The sequence below is a fragment of the Peromyscus leucopus genome, chromosome 11, assembly GCF_004664715.2.
Source record: "Peromyscus leucopus breed LL Stock chromosome 11, UCI_PerLeu_2.1, whole genome shotgun sequence".
Lineage (NCBI taxonomy): Eukaryota > Metazoa > Chordata > Mammalia > Rodentia > Cricetidae > Peromyscus > Peromyscus leucopus.
In genome coordinates, this window is record NC_051072.1 from 51,788,158 (window position 1) to 51,801,590 (window position 13,433).

The 13,433-nt window shown below is 38.9% G+C and overlaps 1 protein-coding gene across 1 annotated transcript in view; it reads right to left on the minus strand.

Moving 5' to 3' along the window:
- The window catches only part of Ankrd31 (ankyrin repeat domain 31), a 156,631-nt gene that overhangs the window by 21,610 nt on the left and 121,588 nt on the right, over nucleotides 1-13,433 (minus strand). Inside the window, exon 23 of the mRNA XM_037209485.1 lies at nucleotides 6,787-6,927. Coding sequence (XP_037065380.1) covers nucleotides 6,787-6,927 — 141 coding nt within the window. The remainder of the gene's footprint in view (nucleotides 1-6,786; nucleotides 6,928-13,433) is intronic.

A 13,433-nucleotide genomic window follows, 5' to 3' on the forward strand; every position in this document is an offset into this window, starting at 1 on the left:
TATGACATCACTTTCATGTGCATGCCCTTGGAGGTCAAAGGGCATTTCCTAGAACTGGAATTACAGACAGTTGTGAGCTGCCATGTGGATGCTAGGAATAGAACCCGGGTCCTCTGGAAGAGCAGCCAGCACTATGAACGGCTGAGCCATCTCTCCAGCCCAAAGCAGATTGTTTAAAGCTGTAAATCTTTTTTTATCTCTGAATTTTCAAAATCACTTTATTGTAATGAACTTACAAATAAAGATATCACACAGCTATATTACAGTAATCGTTCAAGCGAACACTTGCTTTCAGAGTTTAGACACCTGTTGTAAACTCTATGCATCTCAGTGACCCTCTGTACAGTCAGAAAGGCCATTCTAAAGGAGCTTTGTTCAGGGTTTTAAATTTTCACCATCAACTAGTTTTTATGGGCTTATTCATAAGAAAAAAGAAGAAACTGTGACAGAGTTAAAGCTAGAAAAGCACTTAGCTTTATAACTTCTTTCACAACTCTTGAGTCCTTCTGCTTGCATCCCATATCTTCATCACTGAAGATTACCCTTTCTCAGTCTCTTGGCATATGCATTTTTCTCTTTCTGAGTCTGGGTGAGCTCAAATGATATGCATATTCTAAGTCTGTCTACTTTGCTGCTAATTTCCTGATTCATTTTTCTTTACAGTTCAATAATATCCCCTTTGTATATGTACCACATTATTGAGCCATTTCCTGACTGTCATCTAGGTTGATTCCATTTTCTTGCTATCATAAATAGTGTAGCAGTAAACATGAATATGCAATTATCTCTATTGGTGGAATATGCAGTTCTCAGAGTATATATGCCCAGGACATAGCTGGGTCATATGGTAGTTCTTTTAATTTTTTGAGGAAACTCTAAATTGATTTTCACAATGGCTGTATTAATTTGAACTCTCATCAGAAGAGAACAAGGGTCCCTCTTTTCCTACATCCTCTCTAACATTTGTTGTGGGGTTTCTTGATGATAGTATTCTGATTAGAGTGAGGTAGCATTTCAAAGTAGTTTAATTTGCATTTCCCAGATGACTAGGGATGTCGAACACTTAAAAAAATAGCGCTGGTCATTTGTATTTCTTCTTTTGAAAACTGTGTGTTTATTTCATTAGTCCATTTGTTAAATGGCAGTTGGGGGTATTTCTTTTGGTGTTTAATTTCTGCAGTTCTTTGTAAATTCTGGATACTACCCCTCTGTCTGAAGCATAGCTCATGAAGGTTTTCTCCTATCCTGTGGGCTATCTGTGTGCTCTGCTGAGTTTTCTTGGCTGCACAGACTCCTTTTATTTCATACAGATCCATTTATTGATACATGGGGCTAGTTCCTGCACTATTGGTTTCTATTCTGGCTACCCCAATGTCTTGAAGAGCATGTTCTATGTTTTCCTCTAATGTTTTCTACATTTCAGGTTTTAAATTAAGGTTTCTGATCTATTTCAAATTGACTTTGGTACAAGGTGAAAGACATGCATCAATTTCTTTCTTCTGCAGATAGATGTCCAGTTTTGTTAACACCATATAGGGAATAGGCCATCTTTTTTCCACTGCATGTTTTTGCCTCCAGTGTTAAAAATTAGATGGCCACATATATCTATATGTGGATTGAGGATGCATCTAGCTACCTTTCTGTAAATGTAATTAATAAAACAAGTTAGAATATTAATTAACATAATCTTCTACTGAACACAAAAGAGATGTCCAAGACTTTACTTCCTTTCTAGGAGTCCATTTTATTTGAAAGTATCCATTTATTTCCTTCCCTCCTTTTCTTCCTTCTGACAGGTTCTCACCCAGGCTGGCCTTGAACTTGAAATCTCCTGCCTCAGCATTCTGAGTGCTGAGATTACAGACATACAGCACCGTGTTTGGATTCACTCCATTTTTGCTGTCTTCAGAAAAGCCACTTGTATGAAAACTGTCATTATGAAACTCATTCCTTTGTATCATAACTTAAACAAATAAGTTAAAAGGTCAAAAGTTATTGTTAGTGTTGACAAAAAATAATCTGCTCATGGATGATCAAAATTCTGGTTTCAAAAAGCAAGTCTTACAAATTTTTACTATCCCAAGGAAGGAAAGAGGAGAATTTCTTTTTATCTAAGGGTGGGGAAAAGGTAAAGAAACCAACCAACCAACAAGACACCTGAAGGTTTCTTTTCAGGCTCACTGTAGTACAAAAGACTTTCCAAGAAAATATTTCTCCAATAAACTATTTTAGGAGTTCAGAATCCAGGGCAGAAAGTCCTATCAACATATAATACTTGTTCTCTAGGGAAGTGATGATACAGGTGGAATCCACTGTCAAAACACAACACCTTCCCAATCTCAGTGCCCAGGATCCCTACGCTGCAGCAGGAGGCTCCTCCCCGCTTCCCCTGTATAATGTCCCCACTGGAGGTTTACAGGAAGACACTGTGAGATTAACTGACTGAGGGAATCCATCCAGACAAACATTCTTGATCTGTTTCTATTATCTTGACCCAGCCTTCTATGTCTTGATATTCCTGATCATGGTGGATGGAGGAATGTGTGTCTATAACACTAATTCATTTTCTCTCTTCTCTTTTCTCCTCTCCTCCTCTCCCCTCCTCCCTCCCTCCCTCCATCTCTGCATGCATACATATGTGATGTATGTATGTTGGCCATGGGAAGCATAGATAAAACTCAATGATAACTCTGAAAGGGTGAATTTATATAGATGGAAATTCAGTAAGGCATCTGGATAGAAAGTATGCTTGCAAGAGAGATCTGTCTAGTGTTCTTCCAGTAAATACTTAAAATGGTAGCCTACTGTTCATTTGCACCTATTCACTTCTGGGCATTCCCTCAGATTACCATTCTTACAAATCTCGTGACTTTTAAAGAAAGACATTTTCCCTTCCTATCAAGTACTAACCAGGCCGAATTCTGATTTTTTCCCCCGTGAGACTGAATGATATCAGGGATATTCAGGGTGGCATTACCATAAATTAGAAAGACACTTTTTTTTTAATGAAAGCCAGCCATTTTTCCTGTACACGATAGACTACAGGGTCATGTGAGTGCAGAGCAGCCCGTTTTCATGAAAAGGAACATGTGTTTCCTTTGTGCTATTGTTACAAGTGTAGAAAATGATGTGTGGAGCATCAGAAGACTAAGTTTTAGACCTAACTCTGATGTTTACTAGCCATGAGGCAATTTGGGTCACTTAATATCATAGAGCTCAAATAGAGAGCATCCATAAACAGGCGTAACAGCTGATCCACCTGCCTTATCAAGTTTTTGTACAAAGTGCACACTGCTGTGCTATCTCAGATCTCTATGTCAGAAGGCTAGCCATCTAGCACTCCACAGTTTAGACATAAGAAAAATGAAATTGAGGAAGTGTCACTACCTTTACCTAGGTCAAAGATTATCATTCTAGTCAGTACACCAAAATCACATGGACAGATTAAAAAAAAAAATCTTGCTCCTGGGGCTACTGAGATGGCACATTGGTAAAGGCTTTTGTTGTGTAAGCCTGGAGACCTGAGTTTGATCTCCAAAGCCTACATAAAGCCAGAAGGGGAGAGGGGAGAATCAACTCCATAAAGTTGTTACTGCCTCCCATGTTCTGTGGCAAGTGTCCTTCCTCTAACATCACCTCCTGGTCCCTGCAAAGGCTATTAGATCAGAAGTTGTGGATCTGGGGTCCAGCAGGCCCTGGCAGTTTTTATTTTTTGCTTGTTTTGGATTTTTTTGAAACAAGGTCTAGCTATATAGCTCTACCTGCCCTAGAACTTTCTGTGTAGACCAAGCTGGATGTGAATTAATAGAGATCCACTTATCTCTGCCTCCCAAGTGCTAGGATTAAAGAAAGGCATGAGCTACCACACCTGGCCACTGAGAGTTTTTACAGTGATTTTAATGTATGGCTGTTGTAAAAACTGTTGCTCTGATCATAACTTATAAAGATGGACGAACCAGGCACTAGGTTGATCTGGTCTCTTACCCAGAGATGCCTCTGCCCATTGGAATGTAGCTAAGAGGCGGCCGCAGCACCAAGAAACATCAGTGATATCCAATGGGAGAAAGCATCAGGACTCCCCTGGCAAAGCTGTGCAGCAGCCTACCCTCTGTGTGGGAGGTACGAATCAACTGTCTAGTGGCTCTGTCACACTGCTGGATGCAGAGAAAGTCTTAGTTTTCTGGTATCTGTACTAGCCAACTAATCATCCCTGGTTGCATACCATCACCATTCTCAGAACTAGTCAGCAGAAATATATGCAATTATGACCACAGCAAAAAGTCCCTTGCATCTAGAAGTGACTGTGACTTTAGGAGTTCCCCTAGAGCCCGAAGAAGTATGTTTTTATGGTAAACTGTTATAAAAAACAAAAACAAAAAAACTAGCCTTATAGAAGTCCTATCTCTTAGCCTTGGGCAATTACTAAAAGTGTATGAGTGCCCTGTAAGAAGTGCTAAAGCTCTGCTTCTTCTTTCCTTTTAGCAATCTGTAAAAAGTAATCTACGGTTGGTCTGGTCATAACCTGGAGAAACACCTCACTCCAAGACCTGCCCTATGTTTAGTGCCCACGTTTGCCTTTGCTTCACTATAACATAGGTGCTAAACCACAGGACTATCTGATGCGGCTGTTAAGAAAGTATCAGGAGCAAGATGCTATACAAATGAGGCACTAGTGTAGCAGAAGAGCCGTCACAGTCAGCAGTTCAAAGGCAGGAAACGCAGTGTTCCAATAAGGAAAAGGGCAGGGAAAGTGAGTCCTCACCGCGTACACTGTAACACGAGCAGGCTGAAGTCAAAAGACCAAAGCCGAGCAGTCTGCCAGATTCACCATATGAGGAAAGATTCTCTGTCAGAAATACCATAATTTTTAAAACATTGCAATGAAAGGGATTATTAAGATGCTAACTGCTAACATCTGTAATGAATTATGCATCCATGAAAAGGACTCGGCAAAAAGACTAAGGATGAACTGAAAGTAGATACCATGGTGATTCCTGGGTGGTGGTGGTGGGGAGTGCTAGCCCTTTGGTGGAGAGGAGAGGGGAAGGCATGGCAGACAGGCTACTTAATGTACAAAATCCAAAATATGCTGATACAAGTGAAACTGAAACACATTACTGAAACCACTCTTACAATGGTCTAGAAGAATGCAGAGTTGGGGCACAGCCAGAGCTAGGAGGGGGGGGTGGGCTGAGCCAGGCTGACAAAAATGAGAAGCTGTCCCTGTTCATTGTGCTTTGAGGCTCACTGAAGTGGCTAGTGGAATTTAGATGTATCATCTATTCTTTGAAAGATAATGGCAGTGTCTTAGTTAGGGTTCGTGTTGCTGTGATGAAACATGGCCAAAAAGTAAGTTGGGGAGGAAAGGGTTTATTTGGCTTACACTTCCACATCACTGTTCATCACCAAAGGAAATCAGGACAGGAACTCAAACAGGGCAGGAACCTGCAGGCAGGAGCTGATGCAGAGACCATAGAGGGGCACTGCTTACTGGCTTGCTCCCCATGGCTTGCACAACATGCTTTCTTTTTTTTTTTTTTTTTTGGTTTTTCGAGACAGGGTTTCTCTGTGTAGCTTTGCGCCTTTCCTAGAACTCACTTGGTAGCCCAGGCTGGCCTCGAACTCACAGAGATCCGCCTGGCTCTGCCTCCCGAGTGCTGGGATTAAAGGCGTGCGCGACCACCGCCCGGCCACAACATGCTTTCTTATAGAACCCAGGACCAGCAGCATAGGGATGGCACCACCCACCATGGGCTGGGCCCTCCTACACTGATCATTGATTAAGAAAATGTCCTAGAGGCCTGCCCACAACTAGATCTTATGGAAGAATTTTCTTAATTGAGGTTCCCGGCTCTCACATGACTTTAGCTTTTACCAGGTTGACAAACTATCCAGCACAGGTGAATTTGATACTGCATACTTGTCTGGGTCAACTATGGTAAAATGGTTCTTAAAGCAGTGAAATCCTAACTGGGCTTGTAATTCAGAAGCCAGGAATAAATTAGTAGTCAAGCTATTAAGTCTTAGACATTTAAGTGACAATGAGAAAAATAATCTTTTTTTAAAGATCCATCCATCCATCCATCCATCCATCCATCCATCCATCCATCCATCCATCCGATGTATACAGTGTTCTGCCTGCATGTGTTCCTGCAGGCCAGAAGAGGGCACCAGATCTCATTACAGATGATTGTGCGCCACCATGTGGTTGCTGGGAATTGAACTCAGGACCTCTGGAAGAGCACCCAATGCTCTTAATCCCTGAGCCATCTCTCTAGTCTGAGAAAAATAACTGAGTGATTTGAAGATAGTGCCATGTTCAAAAGTGAAGTGTACTGTGAAGTCTGTAAGCCTTAGGGTTCTTGTCCACTCCCTTAGAACTCGGGAAGATTTTGGCTTCATTTCATTACACTAACAACAACACAGGTACTTCATGATTCCAGTTTTCTATATGGATTCAGAAAACTGAAATTTCTTGGGAGAAAAAAAGAGGTGCACAGGTGTGATGAAGTTTCTGAGAGTAGATTAAAGAAGCAAAGAAGGGGTGCAGTCAACTGTGCTACATGCCCTTGGCAATTCTGGCAAATAGACCTCAATACTAATGGTGTCATCAGAAAAGTTCACCAAGTCTTGATTCAGCAGGAAAGGAGATGTAACACATCACAGGAGACACATGCAGGGATAGAAACCAAATCAGGAATCCTGTAATTTTCTTTTAGAGATGTTTGAAAGTAAAAAATAAATATTTTCTATTTCATTATGAAGTCAAATTTAAAAATTACTTACCTTATTCCAAGCATAATTCCAGGTCACATAACTGTCACCACCCAGAAGATCCTTGAGCCAGGTAACTGGGTTCTGGTAAATCTGCCCGTTTTCTACCTTAAGTTTACCACTCAATAAAATACTGGCTTTGTGGGTAGTTTCCTGAAGTGAAAAACAAAAATTAAGATAAACAATTGTTGAAATGTGTGAACTTTTATTTCTGGTTATGATGAAATAAGAGGTCAGATTTACTATAACATCTGACCCCCCTCCCCCCAAAAAACCCCAACAAAATATACATACAATGGTTTGTAAAATGCCAAGTATCAGGCAAAACAACTCCACTGAACACTGAGAAATAAGAACTTAATGTGGGGTGGGGGGGAGGCTCCACTGCCTCAGCCTACTGTCCAGATCACAGATCTGGCAGGAAAGGAGAATCCAGGCAAGAGTCTAGAGTTACAGGGGTCACAGCAGGGCAAAGTACTGCAGCAGAGTCAGATGAAGAGAAATCGTCAGCTCTTCACAGGCTCTTCCTGAAGGATTCAGCAAAATAGTGATTGACATTTGTATGAGAGGAAATTATCAAATTGGCTAAGAATGAAAACAAAAGGACCACGTGAAGGGACTGCAGGAAATGACCGCCAGCACTCTCACAGGACAGGAACTAATGCTTTTCTTCACTCTAAAACTAGAAAACCTCAACACTAATGGTGTCATCAGAAAATTTCATCAAAAAGTCTTCAATAAGTAGGAAAAAAAATTAGCCCAAAATTTCACACTGCTCCAACAAAACTTTAAAAAATTCAAAAGGTCAAAGAGTTTCTAAGCAACTTCACTATATTATGCAACAAATTTGCCAATAATTTTAAGAATGTAAAGATATGCAGCATTCACAAGGCAAGCTGCAGTATAGGATCCAATAAAAATTAACAGGTGCAAATCCAACAATATTAACAATACTAATTTGTTTAAATAGCTCATCAACAGGCAGGTGTTGTTAGACTAGATCAAATGAATAAGACCCAACTCTATAAGACATACTTCATATTAAAAGAAATAAGTAAATTAAAAATTAAAAGATGGATAAGCATATCATACAAACAAAAAGCACAAGACAAATGGAAAGGCTACACTAATATCAAAAATACTTTAAACCAAAAGTTATTAGAAATAGACATGATACAATACTAAAAGGGTTACTGCATCAGGCAGATATAACAATGATAGGTACACATGTACATAAATCCAGAAGAGCTCCAAAACACAGGAAGCAACTTAAGGGAAAAACAGAAAATTAACACAAATGGTAGGAGACTTCAATGTCTTACTTTTAACCAGAAGGTATAAAGATCAAACAGCAAAATATCAACGTGAGAAGACAAGACTCAATCACTATAAAATAAAACACTAAGCAAGGGTATACAGAAACCTCTACTTAAATAGGTACACATTTATAATCCCAGCACCCAGGAGGCTGAGAAAGGAGGATTGTGAGATTAAGGCCAGCCTGAGCTAAAATAAAAAGAGCAAAACCATGTATTAAAAATACCAAAGGCTGGTGATATAGCTCTGTGGTATATCATTTGCCTTGTACATACATTCAGTCCTTAGCACTGCAAAAGAAAACAAGAAAAAAAAAAGGAAGAAAAAGAAAATCATTTAAGGGCAGAATAGTTATTCCTTGTATTGCCTGTGGAACATTATTTAGGAGAGGACACTTGCTAGGTAAGCCATAAAATTAGCCTCACAAAGTTTAAAAAGGAGTGGGATAATATAAAATATGTTCTCTAACCACAATGGAATATGAGTAGAAATTATTAACAGAAAAAAAACCAGGAAGCTCACCATTAAATAAAAATCAAACAACATAATCCTAAGTAAGTAGTGAATCAAAGGATAAATCAAATTGCAAATTAGAAAATACCTGAGATATGGCCCAAAGGATACACAGAGATCCCAGCATCAACATAAAAGCTAGTTGTATTTGTAACAGCAGTGGGGTAGGGCATATGGATCCTAGTGGCTCTCTGGCCAGCCAGTCTAGAAGAGACAGTGAGCTCCAGGTTCAGTGAGAGACCCTGTCTTTGAAAAAAGACGATGGCAACAGAGGAAGACACCTGACACTGACTTCTGGCATCCATGGTTTCACACACACACACACACACACACACACACACACACACACATGCAAATATCACACACACACAGAAACTCTAAAATGGTTGAAAACATACAACATATTGAATTGTAGGGATGCAGCAAAAGCAGTGGGCAACAGGGTATTCTTTTGGCTCAGGGTAGGGGTTGGAGACACTTTCATATGTAGTTCAGGTTAGTTTCGAACACACTATCCTCCTGTTTCAGTCTATCAAGTACTGGGATTACAAACATGTGTACCACACCTAGTAGAGTAATATTTGCAATTATAAATATAATGATAATGCTAAAAAAGAAAATCAATTTGATGTCTTAACCTTAAAGATACTTGAAAAAGAAACACAGCAGAAGGAAACAAGTAATTAAAAAAGTAAACTATTAGAGTAAAAACAAAATAGATGATAAAAAGCTTTAGAGTAAAAGCAATAAATAAAAAGTTTCTTTTTAATAATATGGACGACAAACCTTTAAGCTAAATGACTAAGAAAGTCAAGTTGGACAAGTCAAATGATGAAGGTCAAAAGCAAAGAAGATACTAATATTGATATTACAGAAATAAAAAGCTGTAAGGGAATACCATTAATAACTATATACTGATAAATTAGATTAGTAAATTCCTTGAAATACATGAACTGCCAAAACTGCCAAGAAGAAACAGACAATCTAAAAACACCTGTAACAAGCAAATTAGTAACAAAACATTACTCACAAGGAAAAGCCCAGATATGAATGACTTCACTGCTTAATACTGTGAAAAAGTTAAAAAAACTTCACAAACTTTTCCAAAAGTCAGGATAGAGGAGCATTTGTGACCTCATGCTATAAGGCCAGTGTTACTCTAACCAAAGCCGTAAATAACATCCAGTATTTCTAGTGCATGTGGATAGAGAAAATCTTTAACATATGCTGGCAAATCAAATCCAACAACACATGAAAGAATCCTACACTACAACCAAGTGGAATTTATCTCTAGAACGCAAGGGTTAACATCCAAAAGTCAACTAATGCTATATACCATATTGTGAACGAGAACTCCTGGAGGCAAGCTGTGTCTGCAGAAACTGGTGGATTAGAACGGCAGTGATGTGGAGAAGTTGGAATGCTGCAGGTCCAAAGGGCTAATTACCTTATCTTGGGTTAGCTTTAGCCCCTGAATAGCCATTCCTTGTCCACCCGTGTCAGAATCAAGATCCCGTGACTAATAGACAGAAACTTTTGGGAATCTATCAACTTAGCACATCACTAGCTTCCACCAACCTCAAAGCTCAGACAGCATCTTGGGTCTGGAGAAAATCTTCCCCTATCTTGCCATGCCTGCCTCTCTGATGTACCCACCCATGTGTTCTAAATTTGCCTTGATTTTCATCTTTCTTGTTCTGTAAAACTATCAAGCTTCACAAAACTGCTCCCACGTTGGGACATGGAATTTGAGTGAATCTAAATCTGTGTTCCCGGGCCATGGTCACTGTGTCTTACTCCCTTCAAGATGAGAGCTGCGTTTTTTGTTTGTTTTCTTGCACTGCAATATCAATAGAACAAAAATAACCCATGGGGTCCCTCCCAATAAGTTCATATAGAGCACTACACAAAGTCCAACATCCTTTCCTGATGAAAACACCCAATGAACTATGAGGAAAAGAAAACTTTTTCAGGCTGATGAAAAACATCTTTAAAAAATCTAGAGCTCACACATTCTTAACAGTGAAACCAGGTAGGAAACAGATGTCTGTCTGCTCCTATTCCTTTACTGCCACCCAATTTGGTCCCTGCAGTAAGGTAACAAATTAAAAAAAAAAAAGAAAAGAAAAGAAGAAAGACAGAAGCCCTATCTTTTGTTACTAAACCATATGATAATTTACAAAGCAAATTCAATAAAATTTCCAAACACATCCTTCAACTAGTAAGCTTAACAAAGTTTTAGGAAAATATTTCAATATCCAAATGTCAATTTCTTGCAACTAGTAATAAGTAATAAGCAACTAGAAATTGAAAAATTTTAAAAACTGGATAACTGATGTTATTAAGATATGAAATATTAATGGGGTGGAGTGGGGTGGTGGCACACACCTTTAATCCCAGCACTTGGGAGGCAGAGGCAAGAGGATCTTTGTGAGTTTGAGGCCAGTCTGGATTACAAAGTGAGTTCCATGACAACCAGGACTGTTTACACAGAGAAATTCTGATTCAAAAAATCAATCAAACAAAAAAAAGATATGAAATATTTATAGACAAACTTAATAAAAGATAAGAAAGATTTCTTGAAAAGTGAGTTACCCCTACACTGCTGAGGAAAATCAAAGACCAAAGTAAATGAATGGACATACTCCACTCATGGTCTTAACAAAACAATACTGCTCAGATGCCATTTCCTTCCCAACTAACCCACAGATTTAATGAAACATCAATTAAAAAAACAGCTTTTTTTAGTAGTAGAAACTGACAAATTCATCCTAAACTTCATATGTGACTTAAAATAGCCAAATATGTTTGTGAAAGAACATGATCAGAAGGCTAGCATTAACTTAATTTCAAGGTCTATTATACAGCAACAATAATCAAGGCAGTTTATTACTAATATGAAGATAGACAAATAAATAACGAAACAATGGGGAGTCCAGAAATAGACACACATATGAGCAGTTGATCTTTTTTTAAAAAATTTATCTATTTTTATTTGCATTGGTGTTTTGCTGCATGTATGACTGTGTGAGGATATCAGATCTTGAGTTACAGACAGTTGTGAGATGCCATGTGGGTGCTGGGACTTGAACCCAGGTCCTCTGGAAGAGCAGTCAGTGCTCTTAACCACTGAGCCATCTCTCTAGCCTCGAGCAGTTGATCTTTTAAAGAGACTCAAAGGCAACTCATTGGAACAAGGATGCCTCTTTCAACATATGCTGCTGGGCCAACTAGTTATTCAAATTAGAAAATATGAATGGGCCTAGGCATGGTAGGTCACACATGTAATCCCAGAACTTGGAGGGCTGAGGCAGGAGGATCACCACATGTTAGCCTTGGCTATATGGAGAGTTCCAGGCCAATTTGGGATACAGAGTAAGATATTGTTTCAAAATTAGATAAAAATACGTATATTCATATAAATATATTACCATATATAAGTATACTACCATATATAGATATGTTCATATAATGAATTCACACACACATACATATATGAATAGGGATTATACTTTATACTTAAATTAATATTAAAATTAATTTATAATGGACCCTAGCCCAAAACTAAAAATTATGCTCAATCTTTACCTTTGCGGTAAATTACATTCTTTGAGAAATGTAATTTATAAAGCCATGAGGTCAAATGCACAGTCACTTGAAGACATCTAAGCACCACCATCACGTCCCCAAGCTGCAGCTACTTAATACACTCACTAACTTTGCTATACAAAAAAAACCTTTGCCACTTTGAGTCAGACAAATCATTTTTTTCACTTTCATTTGGAACATAGATTAAAAAATTTGTATTAAAATATAATTAAATCATTTCTTCCCTCCAACCCCTCCCCGTCCTCTCCCTCCATTGTCTTCCAAGCTTCCTCCCCTTCTTCCCTCTAAAATTCATGGCTTCCTTTTCTTACATATATGTATGTGTGATGGCTAATCTTCATTGTCAACTTGATGACATCTGGCATCAACTAAAACTCAAGATGCTGGGCATGCCTGTGAGGGATTTTCTTAATTTGATTAAGATAAAAAAATCTTACAAACTCATCCTTTTCAAATTATTCTTTGATTAAAAATAATCTGAGGTAGGAAGAGGCACTAGTGGCAGCCCACATAAAAGGACAAGGAAGAAGGAAGCTTTACTTTTTGCTTGCCTGCCTTCACTCTAACTGGCAAATCTGTCTCCTCCTCTGTTGCTGTGGCAAGTATTAAACCCAACCTCTTCAGGACTCCACTGTAGACTGAAAATCAGAACTTCTCCAGGAATCCTTCAGGACTCCAGCACCAGGGACTGCTGAGACATTGAGTTTCGTGGACTGAACAACTACTGAATTCTTGGCCTTTCTGTTATGAGGCAGCCTTTGTTAGACTATCTGAATTGTATCCTATAGATCAGTCTAGTAAATCTCTTTCATGTCAATTCCATCAGTTCTGTACCTCTAGAGAACCCTACGTAAGTCTAGTAAGTCTGCTGAATCTGTTTAGTGTTGTCTTTTATGTACATGACTTCAGTGCTGACCATCTGTGGTACCTAGCTCTAAGTCTCCAGATGTGAATACACAATCTGGAATAACTACAGAAACCAGAAAAATAAAAAGAACTATGGGGAGGGATTTCTAGAGAGGAAATAGTAGGATATAAGCAATATGAAGGGAGAATGGGGATAATGGGGAGGTGCCTTTAGTTAGGAAGCAGGGAGGGAGGTCAAAACAGGAGAGGGAATAGAGAGGGATAAAACACACACACACACACACACACACACACACACACACACACACACACACACACACCTTGAATGAAACCTCTTTTTGAGTTGTTGGTCA